At 41.3% G+C, this 23,298-nt stretch overlaps 2 protein-coding genes across 3 annotated transcripts in view; both read left to right on the plus strand.

The window, feature by feature from the left end:
- The first annotated feature begins 835 nt into the window (after positions 1-835).
- On the plus strand, positions 836-8,402 carry vps25 (vacuolar protein sorting 25 homolog). The gene is made up of 6 exons (XM_083933253.1): positions 836-903; positions 3,863-4,008; positions 5,083-5,136; positions 5,269-5,357; positions 6,756-6,831; positions 7,539-8,402. Exons 1-6 carry the CDS (start codon positions 857-859, stop codon positions 7,649-7,651), a joined length of 525 nt encoding a protein of 174 aa, XP_083789379.1. The 5' UTR covers positions 836-856; the 3' UTR covers positions 7,652-8,402.
- A 1,875-nt stretch (positions 8,403-10,277) lies between these two features.
- wnk4a (WNK lysine deficient protein kinase 4a) overlaps positions 10,278-23,298 on the plus strand; it is a 54,429-nt gene continuing 41,408 nt past the window's right edge. For both annotated transcript variants that reach the window (XM_083932640.1, XM_083932641.1), the window contains exons 1-2: positions 10,278-10,412; positions 10,651-11,340. In XM_083932640.1, the coding sequence (XP_083788766.1) occupies positions 10,684-11,340 (657 nt within the window). In that variant the 5' untranslated portion in view covers positions 10,278-10,412; positions 10,651-10,683. The remainder of the gene's footprint in view (positions 10,413-10,650; positions 11,341-23,298) is intronic.

Raw genomic sequence — 23,298 nt, forward strand, 5'->3', positions numbered from 1 at the left:
CAAGTTTAAGCTTTTACTTATTTTTAGTAGGTTTATATATACACAACATTGTTAATATATATATATATATATATTAACAATTTTGTATTCATCACTTCTTTATCTTCAACAGTAAATAAATAATAGAAGTAGTTTTTTCTATATTATCTACATTTTCATTTTTTAATAAATTATGTCATCAACGTTTATATATATAATGTATATACTCATATAATTAATATATTGCATTTTAAGCTTTATTATTTAAGCATTCAATTTATATGTGTATATATATATATATATATATATATATATATATATTGTAACATTTATTTATTTATTACTTTTTTCATCTTATACACTAAATAAATAATAGAAGTATTTTGAAATGTTTTATGTAGTTACGTTTTAGATTTAATTTATTTTTGAATAGGTTGTATATATACTGTTGCCCATAAAGTTTAGGTATTTTAACATTTTTATATGTATTGTATTTTTTATGAATGTAACTGAAATAGTTTATAATCATATAATTCATATACTTATATTACATTTTAAGCATTATAATTTAAGCAGTTACTTTTTACATTTTGTTTATTTTATAGGCTATGTACAGTATATTTTAACATTTTTTAAATTTATTCCTTTTATTTTTTATAAATATAATTAAATAAATGCATCAAGTTTTTCATGATACATTATTATTATTATTATTATTTTTATTATTATTATTGTTTCATTTACATATATATTCGTATTGACATTTAATTATTTAGTAAAAATCAGAGGTGAATAAATGTTTGTTTGTGGTCGGAACCTTTGTGCTGTGGGACGCGCCTCCTCCGGAGCAGTAACCGGTGAGCACCGCAGCAGCAGCATGAGCTTTGAGTGGCCGTGGCAACACAACTTCCCTCCGTTCTTCACGTGAGTCGCTTTTATGTGAACGACGCTGAACACACGTGAAACCTCCGGTCACCCGCCTCCGTGTGTTTGTTTGTTGTTGACTCAAAGTGTGTTGGTTTGTTGGTTAGCTTCATGCTAACCGGATACAAAGCTAAACCACACAAAATGCTACGGAAGTGGATTTGTTTTTATTTACCTGCTGTGTTTTTTCTGAAGTTTGTGAAACAGATTCACATGTTGACTCATTAAGACTCAAATGCAAATGAATATTTATTAATAACTGGTTAATTAATGTTGCTGTGTGAAAGATTAGAGGGCGAGTTTAGCTGTTAGCTCGAGTTAGCTGTTGTGTTAGCAAACACACTAAAAACACACTAATTCAACACTTACACACACCAACTATGAACCAGTGTTGCAGCCACTTTTGTTAACCATCCGATTATTTGACCTGGTTTGTCATTTTAGCTGAATAACTCCACTTTAAATAATAATAATAATAAAATAATAATGTTGAGCATGTAAACCACTTGTATCTGTATTAGAAGTAATACCACAACGTAAAAATACTCCATTACAAGTACATTTAAAAGCTTACTCAGGTAAAAGTACAGAAGTATTATCAGCTACAAATATACTTAAAGGTTTAATATGGAGATCGAGCAGAACTCAGCCATCTAGTGTCTCAAGATCGTAGTTGCAACAACAAAACATAAGTCCAACAGTCGGGTTGCCAGGTTGGTCAGTAGAGGTCTAGTAGCTACAGGCGAACGGAGTCTGTTTGAGCCTGTTTGAACCCGTCCCCTCCGGAAAATCACACCATAAAAACAAGGATTAGAGGAGTTTGACTGACAGTTAGCGTTAGCTGTTAGCGTTAGCCGTTACAGCTAAGTAAACATGAAAGTTAGCTTACCAATCAAGGAGAAAGTGGATAGAAAACATAGAAGAAGCATCACTAAGAAACAATAAATTGTAGAACATGTAGAATGAAATTAACAATATAAACACAGGGAAATGTAAAATATAAGAAGACAGGAACAACATAATATTTTTTAAATATTTTAAGCTAACACTAAGAAACGTAGCTGTTTCAGCGTGCGTTTTAATGCCGTTGAACTCCTTTCTCTCAGTCCATGGAGTGAATCCTCGGCCTATATTGACTCTGGTTTTTGCCCGTCTCCGCTCACTCAGCTGCTGGGACAAAGAAGCAGCTGCAGAACTGGCAAACTCCATTTCACCCAGTGCCAGCCTACAGTAGCTGCACCCAACAACAGACAACCCTGGCAACCAGCAACGGCCAACGCTATTGGCTGCTACAATGGAAACAGAACAGGACAGAAAGTCATTGTCAAACCCGTCAACATTTCTTTAAATTATTAATTCAGACTAAAAATATATACTTTTATGGAAAAGTGAGACTTTCATAACTTGACTCTCGCCGGATGAATTCCGTTCCATCTTGCTTCACTCGTTCATCTGTGATCGCTCCATAGGAAAGTGATTTTGTTTTTTAAATATAGCTTTTAATAAAGATTCTACATGTTCAACCTTTAATGTATCTAAAACAAAAGTACTAATACAAGAAAGCAGTTGTATTTTGAATGTACTGTGTATATTATATTAAATGATCGTTGTTTCTTGTGCATTTATGTGTAAGAAGCATCTTATTTTTGCATCAGGGGAAGTTTTTTAACCACTTTATCGACCGTTTGCTCATTAAATGAGTAATTTCTGTCTATAATTATGTCCTAATGAAAAAATATTTAACTAAAACAAGTGAAAAAAAAATCTAATAATAAGGAAGGAAATGTTAAAAAGCCTTTATTGTAGCGGTTAAATCATTAAATAATAATAGTTTTATTTATATTACCTTTAAAAACTGGAGTTAAAGTGCTTTGACAGACAGAGCAAAGGCAAAAGAACACACACACACACACACACACACACACACACACACACACACACACACACACACGTACACACACACACACACACACACACACACACACTCATACACCCATACACATATGTTAACAAGAGGAGATAAACGATAATTAACGACGCTTTTAACAACAAATGAATAATAAAAATTAAATTAAATTAACAGGTGATAAAGAAGAAAATAACCAACTAAATGTTTTTATTATGACCATACACTTTATATTTACCAACATTTGTGATATATACAGATTTAAACAAGGTCATAAATGTTGCTTAAACGTTTGCGACCCCAGATCATTGAGTCAGGGTTCACCACGGTTCGTGTTCGGGTCGTTCTATGAAGCGCTGACATCTCCGGACAAGAAGACCTCGCTGCTGAAATTCCTGTAAATCAAAATGATCACTGATACGAGCAGATCCAAGGTTGTGTTCCTTTACTCTCGTGTGCTGATGCAGAGATTTCACTGTGAGTTTTGCTCTGTACAGATACGTTCACTCTGGCAACAGTAAATCACAAACGACGGCTGATAAGAGGCGTTCTTCCTCTCTGTCATGAGTCACAGCTAAAGTGTGATAAGGACGCTAACTTGGATCTCCCGCGGACACTTTCTTTTTATTCAGAAATGCTGATTATTCCATTTAAATGATCATAAAATGAATTAACGGGGCTCAAACGTGTGATTTTGAACAGTTTATTGCTAAATGTATGAAACGGTGGGTGTTAATCTGCTGCTGTAAAAGCCGCCACTCTCTGGTGAAGTTAGGATTTTCTCTGGGTTGATACAAAATTGAAATTAAATGCAATTACGTAAATACAAGATGAAGGTTTGACTGAATGACACGATCTCAAAGGTGTCCAGTTCTTCCACACGATAATGATAATGTGTGCAACAGGAAAAGGTCTGGTAGCACACTGTGCACTAAACCTCCACATGGATTGAATCACGCGTGGCGCTCGCAGTGTTTACCGACTTGCATGTTTGTTTATTGCTTTGTGGTGAATGCGCTTCACGCCTCTCGCTCTCGTCTCTTTTGCGGACAGGCTGCAGCCAAATGTTGACACGAGGCAGAAACAGCTGGCGGCGTGGTGTTCCCTGGCTCTGTCCTACTGCCGCCACCACAAACTCTACACCCTGGACGTCATGGAGGCTCAGGAAAGCCCCGTGTTCAACAACAAGAAGATAGAACGTATCCTAACTTTAGCAAACATCGTACCTCTTCATCAAACGTCCCAAAAATAACAGTTTCAAATCCACATCCAGTCTCATGTGTGCGTCGGTTTGAATCCGATTCCTAGTAAAGAGTCCACAGTCTGCCTCCTGTTATTGGGATACAAAATGACACTTTTACCCACTAAGATATTGTTGTTGACACACATTAAAATCAGCTTTTAAGTGTTTTTTTGTAGATGCTGGAGCTGAACTGAAGATTTATCTATCTTTTCATTTTATCTCCATTTAGTAAACACACTTAGACCTTTTCATACATGTATGTATATATATATAGATAGATATGTATATATATATGTGTGTACATATGTACACATTTATGTATTTACTTATTTTCCTTTTTAAAAATGTATTTCCTTTCTTAATTTTATCTCCTTTTTTCTTCCAGTTATTTATTTTTATATTTATTTATTTATCTATTTTAAATTGTATTTTTCTTCATTATTATTGCTATTATTTTGTTGTTTTCCTGTTTGTGCCTTCTTGTTCTAGGTTGTTCACCGTTGTGCAAATGTGCAATAAACATGTTTTTTTTTTTTAAATTAAAGATAGTTGAGAAACTAAAACATGAAAGAAAGGACTGAAACGCAGATGAATAGAATATTTATAAAAGCAATAATAAAGTATTAAAGAAATATTAATAAATATAATATCTCCAGTTGATTGTTTTACAAATTAAGAGCTGAACAGTTTCGTACAGGAACGTGCAAAAGTTCCCAGTTTAATGCATAAAAAGAGACATTGGAGATGTGAGTTTAGCAGATCTCTGTAGCCTGTGGTGAGTTGCATTGTGGGAAATGTAGTTTTAGGCATTTGATGAGGAAGAAGAACGTGTGGAATAAAAAAAGACGATATCTCTGGTTCTGATGCATCGATTTTGTTACTTTAAAAAAACAAACTTGAGTCAGGAGAAAGTCTATCACATGAGTTCTCTTTTAAGCAAGTTTAAACTTTAATATCTAAACAACAGTATCACAACTTTGATTGCGCTGTTGTGCATTTGTTACCTTTTGTTCCTTAACTTGAAATCCAGGGAAACTGTCAATGGAGGCGATTCAAGTTGTGTTCGAGGAACTGAGGAAAAAAGGTAAAGTTTGTTCTCACCACACGTTCGCGCAGTGCGGAGGACACTTATCCCATTGTCTCACTTTAAATTTGTCTCTCAACTGTAATAAACATGTTGTTGTTGTTTTTTAATCATTGTGTCATCTGACCTCAGGGAACCTCGAGTGGTTGGACAAAAACAAGTCTCGGTGTTTAGTCATGTGGAGACGACCGGAGGAGTGGGGAAAGTTAATATACCAGTGGGTGAGTCACGGAGCCTCAGACACACACACACACACACTGTACTGTCTGTGAAACGGTGCAGCTTTGTACATCTGTGGGGCTGATGAAGCATAAACGGAAAGAAGGAAATGTTCTCCAAAGCAATATACAGGAGGGCAATTTGGAGAGCAGCATAAGGTGCTTCTGTCGGAGCATTTTGTTCAGTGTTACGATATTATTGTGTTGTGCTGATAAAGCATTCAAGATAATCGCAGTGAAGACCAGTAAAGTCTGCACTAGGTGACCCAGTGTAACCTTTTTATATAATATACACACACACCTCATATGGCTCTGAGCAACCGGTGGATTGCTTACTCCAGGTAGGGATTGAGTCCTTACCCCAAGTGAAGGAGTTGAAGTACATCATGATCTTGTTCACGAGTGAGGGGACGATGGAGCGTGAGTTTGGCCGGAGAATCGGAGCAGCGGGGGCGGAGCTGCAGTCGCTCTACCGCACCAATGTGACGAAAAGAGAGCTGAGGAAGGCAAAGCTCTCGATCTACCTGTCAATCTTCGTTCCTACCCTCACCTGTGGTCATGAAAGCTGGGTCAACGAGGTTGTGGATACAAGCGTCTGAAATGTGTTTCCTCAGGAGGGGGGCTGGAGTCTCCCTTAGAGAGAGGGGGAGAAGTTCAGCATCCGTGAGGAACTCGGAGTAGAGCCGCTGCTCCTTTGCGTTGAAAGGAGCCAGTTGAGGTGGTTCGGGCATCTAGTAAGGATGAACCCTGGGCGCCTCCCTAGGGAGGTGTTCCAGGCACGTCCAGCTGGGAGGAGGCCTCGGGGAAGACCCAGGACCAGGTGGAGAGATTAGATCTCCACACTGGCCTGGGAACACCTCGGGATCCCCCAGTTAGAGCTGGTTAATGTGGCCCGGGAAAGGGAAGTTTGGGGTCCCCTGCTAAAGCTCCTGCCCCCACGACCCGACCCCGGATAAGAGGCTGAAGATGAGATGTGTTAAAGGACAAAGACCTTAGACGGAGAAAGTATCGCTGAGACGTCGGGTGAAGGGATAAAAAGGACAGATCGTCCGTAACGATAATATAATACTCAAATAATTACAATTTAAACTAAATGGAAATTAACACAAAGTAGACAAAAGTTTCCATGACAGAAATTTGACTAAATGCAAAAATGAAATGGGGAAAGTTTCCCTTTTTTAAGATGGACCAAAAAAAAAGTTGATATTTATTTAATAAACAATGTAATCAGATGAGTTTCAGGTTTTAAAAAAAATTCTATTTATTATAAATAAGGAATAATACATTTCATATATTTCTATGTTAATAGAAATATAATATTTGAAGCTTCAACAGAAGCTTTGAATATGAAATAAAAGACGTTTTAAAAATGACTTTTCTTCTGTTCTTTTAACATTTCAGGTTTCCAAGAACGGGATGGTCAACTCTGTGTTTACACTCTACGAGTTGTCCAACGGTGACGACACAGAAGGTGAAGGTACGGTGCCATTTAAAATGTCAACATGTTTCAGCATCAACACGTTTTCATTTCAGGCCGATTGATTAACGTGTTAAAATGTAATCGCCTATGAAAAATACCTTTATTATAACTTTAAATCACTTCTTAAAGTAAAGAAAACACTGGCAGAAGTTTATTTTCCCAGGTTTAATTAGTTCTATTGGTTTTATTTGTTAATTTTGCAACTTTTTCATGTTTTATAATCGACTTTTAATTGCCTGATTTGTTCAAATTGAAGCCTTAAACTGTTTAACTCATGTTTTGCTGTATAAATAGTTCATTATTCTTGTGAGAAGCTCATTGGGTCGGTGGAATATGATCTCCAAAATATATATAATGTCGCCTAAACTATTTATTTTACATGACAATATGTATTTAAGTCTTTGCGACCAACATAGATATCCATCAGGGTCGTTGTCAATAATGGCAAAGACCAACTGATCCTTTAAAATATATATAATAAAGGCATTTTAATGTTGCACCAACCCTACAGTGTGCCTTGGATTCTTGCATTTTGTATTTATTTACATCATATTTCACCGATGCAATGAGCCCTTCACAAGACGGAGTAATCACAGTACACCTGAAGTATCCAAACAGCACCTGTTTGCCTTCACAGTTGATTCATTAAAATAATAATAATAATAATCAGCTCCTCTGACATTAACTGCGCGCTGTTTCTCCAGAGTTCCACGGTCTAGAAGAGTGGATGCTGCTGCGCTCGCTGCAGGCTTTGCAAACCGACGGCAAAGCAGAGATCATCACCATGGACGACGGCAAAGGTGTCAAATTCTTCTGAAACGGTGCTGGAATCACACACTCTCTGTCTAGGAGCCCTAATCCTGAGCCTCACAGGCAACAAATTTAAGATATAGCCGTTTATAAGGCTCCTACGCAAGGTGCACCTCAATGCACAGCCCAGAGGATGCTGCTCCTGCTGCTGCTGTTGCATTTTGGTTTCTTCAGCCTTTTTCTTATTGGAGAGAGAACCGATATAATCTCTTAAGTGTTTGAGGTGACACCGCGTCTAACGTAGTCACAGGTAACATCTGTTGCCATTTAAACATGCAGTGGGCCTTTCAGGGGATCCAGTACTATCCAAACACTCTCCCCACCAGCTGTAACTTTACTCCTTCTTTATTATTGTAAATAGTTTTATGCCCCTTTTCCCCGTTAACAAATTTCCTCGGCGTAATTATCCGCGGACCTTCTGCTCGGCTGTCGACACATCCCAAAGAAATCCCGCAGCGCGACACCAGGGGGACTTTTTTATTTTGAGAATGATGAAATGCTTCCAGAAGAGGACTCCGACCACCGATCCTGGCTCCGCTCGGCCAAGTGTAATAATAGTGGACTTCATGTACAGATTGATGTCAACCTTATTATTGTGCAGTAGCTGCTGTGACACTCCTGTTATTCTCTCTCTCTCTCTCTCTCTCTCTCTCTCTCTCTCTCTCTCTCTCTCTCTCTCTCTCTCTCTCTCTCTCTCTGTCTCTCTCTGTCTATATTCAACTTTCCTTTTTTCATATCCTGTAGGACAATAAATTGGAAATTTGCTAAATGGTTTTTTTCTTTCTGTTTCTCTAAATTCTCTTGATCTCTTGAAATGTTTTAGTCTCGCGTGTAAAACGTGCGATCACCTCACGCTCATGGATGGATCACTGGACGGGCCTATCGGGCACAGGCCCAGGGGCCCATAAAGACAGGGGACCCTGACGCATATAATGATCCCAAATAGATGCTGAATGACCACAGATATACACAAAAGTACCAAAAAAAAGACCATAAAAGACACAAATATTGATTATAGGGATGCAAAACCACCACAGAGAGATGCTAAAAGACTGAAAATAATAATAATAATGGATTGGATTCATACAGTGCGTTTCTCAGTGCTCAAGGTGCTTTACAGAGTCCAGGTTTCATTCATTCACACACACAGACATACATGGTGGTGGTAAACTACTGTAGCTGCTCACTACAGCTGCCCTGGGGCAGACTGACGTGAGCTAGGCTGCTAATCAGCGCCTACGGTCCCTCCGACCACCTCCTCACACATACAGCAGTCATACACATTCACACGAGGCACGGTGGGTGAAGTGTCTCGCTCAAGGACACAACGAACGTGACATAAGTAGACCCAGAACAACCACATAGAGACAAAAAATTACAACAAAGACACACAAAATGATTGAAAATAGATCTAAAATGACCACCGAGGAAGACAAAACGATGACATAGAAATGTAATGTGTTTAAAAACAGATACAAAACCACCACAAAAAGATGTAAAATGTCTAAAAATAGATACAAAACCACCACAAAAAGATGTAAAATGTCTAAAAATAGATGCAAAACAATCACACAGACATACAAAACAACTAAAAAGGGACGTAAAATGACCACAAAGAAACAAAAACTACTAAAAGTTGGCTCTAAATTTGAACCTCCATAGACAGGGGGGGCTCGTACATGTCTGTGCCCAGGGGCCCACACACACATACACACACACACACAGTCTGCAGACGTGCGGAGACACACCACAGTGATGGAGATGTTATGCTCTATTTTCTGCCTGCAGCTGTACTGGATGGATGGTCCCACTCACATCATGTGCTGTGTGTTCCTGAATGTGGGGGTGATACAGCTGCGGCGAATCTTATGTGTGTGTGTGTTTTCTGATAACAGCCAGTGTGTGTGTATGTGTGTGTGTCTTTGTGAGTGTGTGTGTGTGTGAGGCAGGTGGGGCCCAGAGTGGCCTTGACTGATAAAGGTGTCTTGTTTCAGCAGCAGCAGCAGCAGCGGACTCTGCGGTGTGGCTCCCCCTGCGGGTTCGGTCCACACGCTGCACGTCAGACCCCCGCAGGGCTGCACAGCTCTCACTCAGGTTAATGGAATGACGACAGACTGGGAGAAGAAGCTTGTAGTGAACTAAATAAATGGTTGTATCTTATTTTAGAGGAACCGGAGAAGATGGCGCCAATGAGGGACTAATTAGAAGAGGATGCGTCCTGTTCTGCTCTTTACTGCGTCTGCGCACAGCGTGGAGTGAACAGTGGAGGGGCTGCAGTCAATACAAGGAAATGGGAAAAAACAAAATACAACAAAATAAGATTATAGATCCTCTCTGAAACAGTGCCCTTTATTTACATATAGTACAACTCACAGTATGGCCTCAAATCATATTTTAAACATATCCTTTTGGACACCACTTACGCATAAAAAGACAAACAAAACAAGCAAATAAAATGTTTTTTTTTGTTTGTTTGATTTTTTAAAGACTACTAGTTTGAAAACACTCCTCAAATCCTGCTCTAATTACTCCCTCTGGATCTTATTAGCGAGTCAAAGCTGCGAGGGGGCGGAGTTGGGAGTGCGCACTCGGAGCGCACAGGACGCACAGCCCTCCGGAGCTCTGTTGATATAGGCAGCGCCGTCCTCTCACCGGAGGTTATGGCCGAGGACTTTGCGAGGAGAAGAGGACAACTCGGGCTTATTTTGAGAGGAACGATGCGTTAACGTGTGTTTATGTGAATTGTTTCAACGCAGCGGCTGTGATGAGTGAGTATGATTCTCTTACTTCCCCCGTGGTTTTTATTAAAAGATAAAGGGCTGTAGCTACAGGTAACAGCGGCTCATGTTTTATAGATAGGCGTGTTTAATCTTGTCTTTGTCACTCCTGTTAACAGACCTGTTATTCTGTTGTTTGTTTTAAAGCCACTGACATCACGGAAAAGTAACTCGGAACTTGTTGTAACGGTGCTCTTGTTGTTGTGCCGATGCCATCTCCGCATTTCAGGCTCCAAGTCAAGACGGCGTTGAACCTGCTACGATGTCACACGCACAGGTTGAGATACCAGGACGCGGCTTCCCAGGCCTCTCTGTGGATATGACCGACGACTGCTTATCCCGGGTGCCGTCCGTGCTCAGGGCGCACGGCCTGGGCGCGCGGAGAAACTCTTACGGGCTGCAGAAAATCAGCATGGACATCGATTCTCCCCTGTACAGCGGCGCTCTCTCCAAAGCCCTGTCCTGGTCCGCTGAGAATATCCCAACGCTGTCCGAGTCCAGAGCAGAGGATGAGAAAACCGACGACTCTCCGCGGTCGCCTTCCCCCGTGTCCAGCCCGGGCACCAGCACCAACACGCCCCCCAGCAGCCAGGAGCCCGACGACGCAGGGTCCCTCACCTGGGACCCCGTGCCTAGATCCAGCGCGCAGGAGGCGAGCTCGGAGTCCGAGAATGAACTTCATAATAACAATAATAACAATAAGCAGCAGCAGCAGCAGCACAAAACTTTGTCTCGCATCACGTTTGATACTCAGTGGGAGCAGGAAGAGAAGGACGACGTGGAGACCAAAGCGGTGTCGACCTCCCCTGATGGAAGATACCTCAAATTCAACATAGAGATCGGAAGGGGGTCTTTCAAGACGGTCTATAAAGGACTGGACACGGAGACAACAGTGGAGGTTGCATGGTGCGAGCTGCAGGTAGGAGGGCTTTCTTTCCTATTTCTCTGCAGATCAGAACTTTTAAGTTGCTAATTTGGATGGAAAAGTGTTGTTTTAAATGAGGAATATTGCATTTGATCTGCTGGGTGACTGCTGATACAAGGGATGAGTGATAGATTAAGTACGTGTGCACATCCCCACAGCAAAGTTGCATTTTCAGCCACACTTCACATCAAATACACTGCAGTATCTATTCCTTTCTCCTTTCTCCCCCCCCCCCCTGCAACAGTCAGGTACACGGGGTGATCTACTTTCCCTACTCTCCTGCCCCACTCGGCTCTAATCCCTCCCTTTTCAGGTCACTAGAGTTGCTGTGAAGCAGCTAATCTACTGATTATTCTTCCTCATTGACCTTGAGTTGGGATGTGCCAGGCCCTGTTCATGGTAACCCGGGTCATCCTGTCAGCAGTCCGCTCCGGCTGAAGCAGTCTGCCCGCCGTGATCCCCTCTAATCTCTGTTTTCATTAACAACCAGTGACACCAAGGCTGTAGCTCTGTCTCTCTGGATGTTTCACGCGCAAGAGGCAATAGATCATTTCTATTCCGCTGTGATGATATGTGTGCTGTCAGTATTTGGGTGTTATAATAGTCCCGTTTGTGCTTTGAAATGTTTCCATCCTAAAGATCTGCGAGACAATGTCTGGCTCACGTGTGTAGCATGTAAACAGTGTGTCCAGCCTGATGCAAACTTATAGAGGTGTGAGTCCTTCGTTTTATTCCACAGTCAGTGTTTGGCATGCAGGCACCAAACAGCCTGGGGAGCAGCTGCCACTTGGTTTGACAGCACAGCGGGGGATTTAAAGATTGCAGATTTCGGTTTTGTGAGCCCTTCTCAGGTGTGAAGTTGTGCTAAACCTCTAAATTAAACTTTGCCCCACTGATATCGCACCAGTTACCCACTCTCCACCACCTTTATTCTCTCCAGTGTGATCTTAAAGATATTGGAAGTTGTTTCCAGTCGTTGCTGCACATGAAAGAACCTCGCTTTGCTCTGTAAACAATGCACAGAGGTCGTCTTTGTCTCGTGTTTAAGCTGTCTCTCCACAGATAGTGAAGTGAATCTTCCCCCCGGGGCTCAAAGCTTCAGCGCCGGCAGGTGAGGGCTCCTGCCTGTCAGTTCACACAACAGGTGTCTGTGTGGGGAAGATGGAAAGAGAGTCCCTCCTCGGCTTTAAAGAGGCACAAATGTTTTTTTACCTGCGATGTCACAACCGCTTTATACCCTCAAGTCAAACACAAGTGGGGGGTCCCGTCAGTGCGTGTGTTGTGTGACTTTCAAAAACATTCCTTTTGCTTTTGTGGAGTGACATTTGCGGCATGTTGTGTTGCGGTTCTTTGGCCGGGGGGCCGTATTGGAAACATGCAAGCTATTTCATCTCTTGACTTGAGACATGAGCCCAGTTAAGCTCCTTAATCGCTCCTAATAAGCTTAAAGGTGGCCATTGTTGATATGGTTTCCGTTGTGATAAGTTAACCTCAAAGACACGGACTCAGCCGCAGCCGCATTTCTTAACAGGAGTCACCTCCCCGTGTGCCCCTGATTGCTCAAATGAACACAAAAGCTGGCTGTTGGTGGCTAAACACAATCACCTCTGTAATGTTGACGGAGCAGCAGCTGAAGGTGCGTCATTACCCGTCAGGTAGAAATGCCATAAGCTGTTTTAACTATGTGTTACAGAGCCAGAGCCGTAATCTGCAGGAAGTTCAGACCAGCTGCTCAGAATGTAAAGGGGGTTCAAACGGCATCTGCTTTCCCTGATTCACACTTATATTTAATGGGTGATATTGTTTTACACTGGCTCTCAAAGGGGTTCTCCTGCGTGCAGTCAGTGTTGTTACAGTGAACACAGGTCTGCCTGGGCGGGGTCCACAACAACCTTTTTATGCTAGCAAACAAAAAGTAAATAATACATTTAGAGGCTTCCGTGACACCAAAGCGCAGCCAGGACAGTGTGAAATATAGGACATAAACTGCTCATGAACTCTAACAACTATAACATTAAGATTACAATACAATGAAGCAATAGCCCGTGATAGGCATCTGCTTTGCATCGGGCTGAACGTCCCTCAGCTGTGATGTAATCACAACACGCACGGCCGGAAGTGAGCTATGACGTTTATAAAAAGGTCATTTAGTTTGGCAATACGAAAGGTACTGACACATGTACATGTAATTTAATTTGATTTTGATTAATAAATGATAATGTTCATTATTTGCACATACTGCACCAAGGTAGTTGCTATTGTCCGTAGCCTAAATTAGCCGCTGGTATTCGCCGAAGTCACACGATAACAACTGACCACAAATTAACTGATCGGGAAACGGATCAGCAACTCAAATGAAATTACCGCTTTTGTCTGGTGGCTTTGATGAGAGCATAGACGACGGCTTCAGTTCACTGTCTGACGTAAGGTTGTCAAAAGTACCGGTGCTTCACAATGCCACATGTTTCAAAACCGTATCCACATTCAATGGTATCGGAAAAGGCTATTAAAGAATAAGCAGATCTGGTGCGCCCGCACACCCGGTAGAGTGGACGCCCTGTTTACTGAAGCTGAGTCTGCACCGTGATAGCTTTGCAGTTCAAATTGCAAAAGAACAAAGGGAGATGAACGTTTCAAATGCAGTTTGAATGCTAAAAAAACGTGCGGCCACTGTGGAGATATTTACGTCTTAAGTTAAGAGAGATTCGTATTTGGAGCGTACGCTTCAAGGAGTTCAACCTCCATAGGAACTTGTGACATGAAAGGTTTCCTTCAGTCATATTAAAAGGATATTGAGCCGGGGGGACTAAGGACCCACGGGAACATAGATACGCTCTCGGTAAATAGAATAAAATTAAATAAAATAGCATGTAAGTCTCGCTCACTTTACAGCAATGAAGAAACAGTTGTGAAATAATGAAACTAAGAACTTCAGAGCTTTACTGATGCATAACTGGACGTTTAGAGCTGTTTCTAAAAAAGAAGAGAGGTCCCAGCGGGTGGCAGCTACCTAGCAACCCTCCCCCCCACAGGCTCACACAGGCTCACACAGGCTCACACAGGCTCACACAGGTGCCATAAAGGCAACATAAACTGGGCTTTGAAGGAAACGTAGAGGTGATAAATAATGGATGAGCCATTGTGCGGTGCCTTCCCAATCCCATTCGATGTACACTTAGTTGTGTTGTTGCTGCGGCTGTGTCTTTGGGCACAAACCTGCAGTAAATATGAACTCATGAAGCTTCTGTCCAGCACGACTCACAGCTCAGCACGGTGATCTACTTAGTAACTGATAGGAATGAGTTCAGCGTAGCACATATCCTTTTTAAAGGGCACTGGTTGCACAATACCTGATCTTATTCAAGGGCAGTTTCCTCCAGCCTGCAGCAGACGCTCGGACACTTTCACACTCAAACCAGCACCTATTCGTCCATCACGCTCCGTATAAAGCGCTTCATCATGCTCTAGTTGGCCACCGCCGCCTGTATCTTCAGCGCTATCGGTGTTTATGAGGGCCGTGCTCAATGCGTTTAAAAAAAGACCAGTTAGCCAATACATGGGAGCGTAGATCCAGACACAGAGACAGTTTTTCTACCCTTCTTTTCATCTTTTTATTCAGATACAGTAGTTTAAATCATCATTTTGACCATTTTAGATTGTTTTTTATTTTCTTATAGTTCTGTTGTAGCTGAAATCGTTTTGATATTCTGGTAAAATATCATTTTTATTCCGCTGTCTTGTCGAGAGTTCGGTAAACTTTCACGTCCGTCTGAAGTAAATATGAAGCTGCAGCTAGCACTCGGTTAGCTTAGCTTAGCATAACAGCGAGCACGGCTCTGCTGGAACAGATTCTACTGTTTTGTTTTTACAAATGGCAAAAAATGGTATTTACCATAATGTCAAAAAGCTTCTTTTGTTAAATTTTGAAAGTTTTTTTTTAAAAGATACGCAGCTATCCCAATCATTGTGTCGCAGTTTGTGTCTTTTAGCTCTTTAACAACTTAAAGACACGACAATTTAATAAACGATTAATCATTTCAGTCATTTCTCAAACAAAAAGCAAAATATTCACAGATTCTCTTCATGTAAAGAATCGGTGCATTTCACAGTTTTAAAGTTGGAGGATATATTATAAGATTGTGTTGTTTAAGGCCTGAAACAGGGTTTTATTTTTTATGTATTTTATTTATTTATTTGACAGGGACCGCGTAGATGAAAACAAATTTTCATTGCAGATAATAGATAACTTCTTTAATTACAAAATTCTACCAAATTACTAATTTAATTGATGACTAATGGTAGAAAATCAAATGAATCCAATTGTGACAACTGATTATTTAGTTAATTATTAAGCAAACATGTCAAAGTAGCTCCAGCTTCTTAAATAATGATCATTTTACGTTGTTTTTATTTGTTATTGTAATAAGTGTTGATCATTTTTGGACTTTGCATCGTACTTAGGACAAAAACAAACAATGTAAAGCTGTGATCTGAGGCTCCAGGAGCATTTTATAGACTAAACTATGGAGGAATCACAAAGAAAAGCGGAAAGTAATTGACATAATTATCCCTATTAAAAGGAATTGTTAGCTTAAGCTCAACTCTGCATGTTTGAAAAGTCATTAGTCTCAAGGAAGCCGAGTTACCTGAGGACAAAATGAAAGGCGGAGGCGTGACGGTGGAGGATTTGCATCGCCCCTGCTGTAGTAAGAGCTGGAGCCATTACTGTGGGCTCACGGGTTAAAGAGCTGGAAGCTGCTCTGTTTATGTTTTCGCTCGGTTTTAAAGCTCGTATAACCGCGCTGGATTACATAAAAGCTGTAAAACCTTATTAACATCTTGCATTAAAAGGTTTATGAGCTCAAACAAAGCATAAATGCAGTTTCTGTTGCCTCTCTCCTCAAGCCCGCCCGGGCCTCATACGAGCCTGGCTGTGTAACCTTTTATCTGAATGTGGCCAGTGTTCAGTGACATAACGCAAGCTGTGGAGGTTCCTATCAGTTCTGCCGGAGCCAACATCAACACTGTCTCTCCTCGCGGGGCCCACGGTGCGGCGAGATCCAGCTTATCAGGGCCTGCCAGTGTTCTCCGAGGAGAAAGTGAAGTGACTTACACGCGGCGGCGCGTCACTTTTGACGTGAAGGCTGCTTGTTTGCTTTTAGCGCTGCGCGGTCCTGAGGAACGGGCCGCACTGTGCCACCTATGAAACATGTACTGTACTAAATGTGCACTTATTTTGTGATTGCCCTGCAAGATACAGCCTGTGCATATCATGCAGTATGCAGTCAGTGAAGCTAGATAACAGTGTCTCATTGGCCGCTGTTGATAGCATGTAAGTGTCTTATTTAGGGTGGATAGTGTGGGTACAAGCAGGGCGGCATTATGTCAGGAGGCCTCGGTGTGTTTGTGTGTTTGTGTTGAAAACTAAATCGTTCGTAGGTGTGAGGGCGAGCGTAGATGTGTGTTTTCTTATGTGATAGACCGGTGATTGTACCCTGCCTCTTACCTAATCCATGCAGTAGGGGCCCAGCGCTGTAAAGAAAATGGATGTTTGGATGGTACAAAGTTGTCTCATACTCAAAAAGTGTAAGAGAACCTGAAGCGAGACGCATTGAAACCTAGAAGAATTGGAAATGCGTTCATTCTTTACATTTTGAGAAGGTGGAATCAGTTATTTTTGCATGACAAATGACAAAATATTGTTATTTGAATATTAAATTGTTGTCTTGTAGTTGTTTAAACACTAATACAGACAGACAGGACACAAGTTTTGGGTTCGTGCCGGAGAACAACAAGGTAATAAAAGTTTACATAAAACATTTAAAGAATTGGAAAGAAACATCAACAAGCAACAACCGTTGCCCCAGAGACACATAGCCTCTGGGGCAACGGCTAATATTTCGGGCTTTCTGGTGCAAGCAGATATCCGTGCCAAGACTTCCTGTTCCGAGCAGCAGTCAGGGTGAGAGTTTGAGCTAAGAGATGGCGTCTCTATAAACAGATTAATGCATATAAACAATAACAAAAAGCTAATGAAAAGGTAAATCTGTGTCAGGTCATAGCCGACGGGTTCCATGATTGCATTTCCGACGCGTTCCACCTCCTTTGCTCTCCACACCGACTGTTAACCTGCATGCAACCAAAGCACGCTCAAACATTATTGTTCAATACTACTGGGACTACGAACAGAAACCAGACCGACTCCTCTGCCTAAATCTTTTCATAGAGTACTGCAGCCCTTGTCCGATGCTCTTTGAATGTAAGAGAACGACACTTAGAGGCCTTCAGGTGTCAAAGCATTAAAGAGGAAGTGTTGCTGTAGTCTTACGTTTTAGTTCATTAGTATATTTAACTTAGTACTACATGTGTTTCAATGATGCAGCACCTGCGCCCAGGAGATCGTGTGTGCTGCTCTGTTTGTTTGTTTATTAGCAGGAAAACAAAAATAATTTGGCGCCCAATTTTCACGAAACTTGGTGTAAGGGTGTAGCATGGGCGAAGGAAGCAGACATTAAATTTTGGATCTGACTCACGGGGTGGATAAACAGGTTATTTTTTCACTTTTGTTAACGTTGCGAGATACTTAGGGCATCTGTGCTGCATTCATGCGGTGGCAGAATAATCGGAAAAATGAGTTCCTGACTATGAAAACTCACACACTGTGAGATAGGACTCCTAGTTAGTGGTGTATTTACCTTATTTTATCGTATTTAACCGTAGTTGTCTGCGAAGTCTGTCCATATTAATCCAATAATGCGCTGACAATAGCTTATGTAATATTTGATTAATGGAGTCGTAGATACGCCAGTGTTCAGGCTACATACAAACACCGTAATCTGACTTTCTGTTTGTTTTTCTATGATGTTTAAGACCTCAACAAACATCAAGAATATTCAGTGAAATGAAAGTAGAGGGTATTTAAAGATAATACCGACTTAAATGATCATAAGCCTCACTTGACGCCTGTCATAATAATGAAGGAAAAGCTTTTAATCGAGTAACTAAAAGCCACAAACTGGGAACACAAAGTGGAAAAAACGTATAAGATTATAAACTTCTCCATCTTCCAGATGTAAAGAGCGAGTGCGGTGCTGACAAACGCCTCCGTCTCTGCTGAGTCACTGCTTTTTATTGGGATCCTTCTGTACTGTGGATCAATTCTCCGTGTGAAGAGATGGTTTAAAGTTTTCCAGTAAGTATTCTGGTGACCCACACATATTATACAACCGCTGGCTCTGCTTCGCGTTTCATGTTTTATGCTCCGTGCTTATTTTTTGACACCAGGCTTATCCTTTAAAGATAACATCGATATCCATTCCTCCAGAAGAATCTCTTGTGCTTACACTTATCACTTCGCTCTGTCTTTGTACACGAGCACAAATACAATATCTACAGTACATCTATCAGATTTATGCCTTGAATATCTGCGCTGTCACTCTCAGATTAGCTCTTATCGCTCTGTCTATCGGTGCATATCAAAACTATTCTGCGTAAAGACGATTCCTAACACACTTTAATGCCTCAGCACACAGTTAATCTACAGGTTTGTTACAAGATGAGCCTAAAAAGATCCTGGTTGCAATCTGTGTCAGATAGAACAATAATAACTTAATGTTTATTTACGTACCGCCTTATACCTTCTTTACTATACATTCATATTGATTTTTTATTATATTCTATATTGTATTATAGCTTTAAATGCTCATGCAGTACTTTAATACGTTTTTTTTCTTATTTTAAGTCTGACGCATGTCTAGCTTTTAAAAATGTGCACCCTCTACGCGGAATAAACCTATAAATTAAGGAATAAATATACATTTTAAATGAATCCTTGCAATCTCGGGTCAATCCCTGCGTCTTGTTTCATTTCACGGCATATTCTGATGGCTCGATTTGTAGATGTTGGTTGTTCCGGCAGTCACATTGAGAGAATTTGTCCCTAAATAAAAAGACATTGTTATGCTTTCGGTCGCCAAAGTGAACATTTGGACGTTATTGGACTAATATTAGTCTAATCATATCTAGGGCCACCATTTAGGGTTGACGATGAGTCCGCAACTGTCAAGCATTTTCACTTTTCATTACATCTGCTGCCTAATTGATCGACTCATCGATTAAACTGTCTACAAATGAACATCAGAACAAGTCCAGAACCCAAACATGTCTGATTAACGATTTGAATGATTCATTGGTTAAAAAAAACGGTCTCTGTCAATTTATTCATCTAGTAATCGACCCGTTGTTTCTGCACAACCAAAGATTTCACCAGTTCTACGCTGTGGAAAAACCTCTTCCCTCCACAGTGTTTCTAGCTTTGACAGTGTGTGACTGAACGACCGTTCCTTTACAGGAAAACATGTGCTCACCCTGCAGGTTTGGGCCCCGGAGAGAGCCTGAGTCCTGCTTCCTAAACAAACCAAAGACCTCGAGCTTTAATAGCTGTTGGGGCTCTGAGGCCATAGTTGGTAAAGGAAAAGACTGCTCCGCGGGGTCACCTCTGGTCATTTCTGAAGTGACCATGTGTGTCGGAGCGTGCAGGAAGGAGGTGTCAGAGGTGTAAATGTGCTCTGAGTTGCCATGTGAGTCCTGGGATGAATCGCCCATTGGTGTACAGTAATGGCTCTGCGTGTTTGGGGCCCGGCACGTTGCATTACCCATCAACAAACACTGTAATGTGTTTTCTCAGTCAACAGGTAGTCCAACCAGACTTCAACTGGGCTGTCTTAGTTCACGTTTATCTGAGCTTCTGACAGAGTTGAGCAGCCAGTCGAGGATTCATAAATCTTTCACCTTGTTGCCTTCCTGTGACAAGGCCACCGCTCTGCACGCCAACACTCCCTAAACTATATCCGGTCCTGGTTGCCGACGGCACTTGATATCACATCACTTGTTTGTCAGTGTAACACGATGCAGATGCACCCCTGCTGCAGCCACAGAGGAACACAAAATAAACCATAGTTACCAGGAATACAGTTCCAACGTGTTCCCTTTTTATACAAGAACATCTTCACGAAAACAAATATATTTGCGATAAGGACGGGGAAAAAAGAATGCGTGGCATTTCAAGTGATATTCGAGGACTTTTATCAGCTTTATAAAAAGCAATATTAAAAAAGACAAAACCGCCCTGAGGTGAAAGCACGGTCTCTGCTTGCTGGATGTTGCTGAGCCTTAGGTCATATCCTGTTCATATCTCTGTTCCAAGCGAAGCTTAGCGTATATTGTCCTGCCGGGGGGGGGACCAGATGCGTGGAGCTTTCTGCATCAGGACGGATCAAACGGGGACAGCTTTAGTGACGTCCAGACCAGTTCCTCCCAACCAGGGGTCAAGATTTAGTACGTTTCAAGGACTGAATTAATAAAATGCGCATTACCAACAAAGTAAAAGAAGAAAATAAACTATTTCTGATGCTAAATCCTCAATAAAATGTATATAAAGAGGTAGCTAACGCCTTTATTAATGATGGATTCATAACTTACAGATTGAAATCAATCATAAGAACATCCTTTGGGTTGCCAGCTAGGGATGCACAATTGTTTAAATATTAATCACAATCACTATAAATGAACATGAGTGACAGAGGTTTAAAAAGCATGCTCCGTTTATAGAGAACTACTGCTGCATATCAAACCGAGCACTTCCTAAACTAACAGCCAGGCACCAGGGGGGAGCTGACATGCCGCTGTGTGTTCACCCTGCAGCAGCAGCAGCCTGTGAAAAACTTCCCTGAATGTTGCAGCTGCAGTCCAAAGAAGAGCAGGATACGACAGAGAGTAGACATGCAAAGCAAAAATCAAACGTCTGGAGCAGGAGGAGGAGAATTGTCCCTTTTGCGTACGTTTTTATGTGCGTAATGCTTCGAGGAGATGCGCTGAATTCAAGAAGAACTTTATTCTAAGTTTTATTTTGATATATTTTAATGTAGCACAGCGTCGGAGTGAAAGCAGAGCTCTTTATTTGAATGTGAAAGTAAAGCAATAAAGATGTTTTGGCCCTAAAATCAATGAATCCTCAAAAGATCAGTGGTCTGGATTTCATTTTGGCCATAATCGTTCAGCCCCTGTGTCCTGGTTTTGAAAAAGTCCCTTTGTTTGATGACGACACTTGGGGCGACTGTGGCTCAGTGGCAGGGTGGGTCATCCTCTGTTCGAGAGATTGGTGGTTTGATCTTCCCCGGTCCACATGTCGAAGTGTCCTTGGGCAAGACACTGAACCCCAAATTTCTCCCCGTGCTGCGCATGGGTGTGTAAATGTGGTGTGAATGGTCAGATTAGATGGTCTGTAGATGTCCACTGCCATCAGTGTGAATGTCTGTGTGAACGGGTGAATGCGACAAACACTGTGAAAGCACCTTGAGTAGTCAGAAGACTAGAAAGGCGAAAGTACAAGTCCATTTACCATTTACCATTACTTGCTTTGTCCTCATTAGGAAAATATGTTTTTATCTTTATCGATGACTTAATAACATCTCTGTGAGGCACTTTGCGATACTTTTCTGTATGAAAAGCGCCATATAAATAAAGGTTGATTTGATTTGATTTGATTTAATAACATCAGCATCTTCAGATCTGATGGCTTTCTTGAATGTGAGAAACACACACAAGCATTATTTCCATTTTTTCTCAACCTGGTGACGCAAACATTGTTTATATGATGGTTAAATGATCAATAGTATTAGTAAACGTTATATTAACCAACAATAAAACCATTAGTTACAGCTTAAAGAAACATTTATAAAGTGGTTTCAGTCCATTATTTCCTCCACAAATATACATTGTTCCTCATTCTTGCAAAAATAGTGAGTTCTTCAGACACAAAACTGTTGGTATTTAACCGTGTACAAGGCAAAAAGCGTGGAAACCATTGACCTAGATCGTCTGTATTTGGTTTTTCTTGTTTGGCAAGACCTTACTTTACACCCAAGTCGTCTGGGAACCATAAAAAACAAGGACGTATTAAAGCTGTCACTGGCGCCAGAGGATCTAAGCCAAGGAATCCACCCAGGAGGGATATACCTTTTAAAAGCTGTCAGATCTTTACCGTCGTGAACTTGTTGAGGCCTGTCGTCCGTAGTAACGGTAGCCTGGATGATAAACACTTTAAAATGATTATGCCCGAGGTAATTCGTCTAATCAGATCGGGAGTCCGTGGCGTTCCTTCCGCTAACATCGAGGATGAGATGATATCTGAGTGCCAATAAAGGCATTGTGAAGCAGAAGCTGATTCTTAGGAGGCCTGTGACATTAAACGAACTCAAACAGTGGAAGATGAATCATTTTTATAGACTCCTTCGATAAATGTGGCTCCAGAACAGAAAGGGTTGACGTGTATCCGTCAGTGAGTGATAAGAAAGGTTTCGTTTCCTGGCCGCTTGACTCAGTTTAATCAGGTTTAAGAGCCACCAGGTTCGCCGCGGCTCTTTATAGCAGCAGAGGACGTAACCGTGACGAGGCATGACAGGCTGTTGTGTCCGCTGAGCCGCTGCACCAAGTTTCAATACTGGCCGCTGGGTGTGCAGGATGAGGAAACCGAGCTAAATATATGGAGTTTATTTATGGAAGGACCTCATGTGACACATTGCTTGTTTATTGAATTCTCACACAGCTGCTTCATTAAGACGCCGTCTCACATCCGTCGTAAAAGCAGAGTAAAGGAACGAACAAGCGCCGCCGTGTGCAAGCTGGTGAAAATTGCGTTAACATTTTGGGGATTTTTGTGCTTTTGAATTTTTTCATTTAAAGACTTACAACGAACTGTGCTGTATTTTTGAGGACAACACTGTTCAGACACCCTCTGGAAATCTTGTGATCTCTCTGCGGTGCACTGGGTTTGCTGAAGAGGACAAAGTGTTTGTTCCTATCACACCATTACGCTGAGACGACCGTCCGCGTACTCTCCCTTCCAGCATTTCAAAGCTTCCTTCCCCTGCAGGGTTATTTGGTCAGATTGGA

The sequence above is a fragment of the Echiichthys vipera genome, assembly GCF_963691815.1.
Source record: "Echiichthys vipera genome assembly, chromosome: 18".
In the NCBI taxonomy this organism is placed as follows: Eukaryota; Metazoa; Chordata; class Actinopteri; order Perciformes; family Trachinidae; genus Echiichthys; species Echiichthys vipera.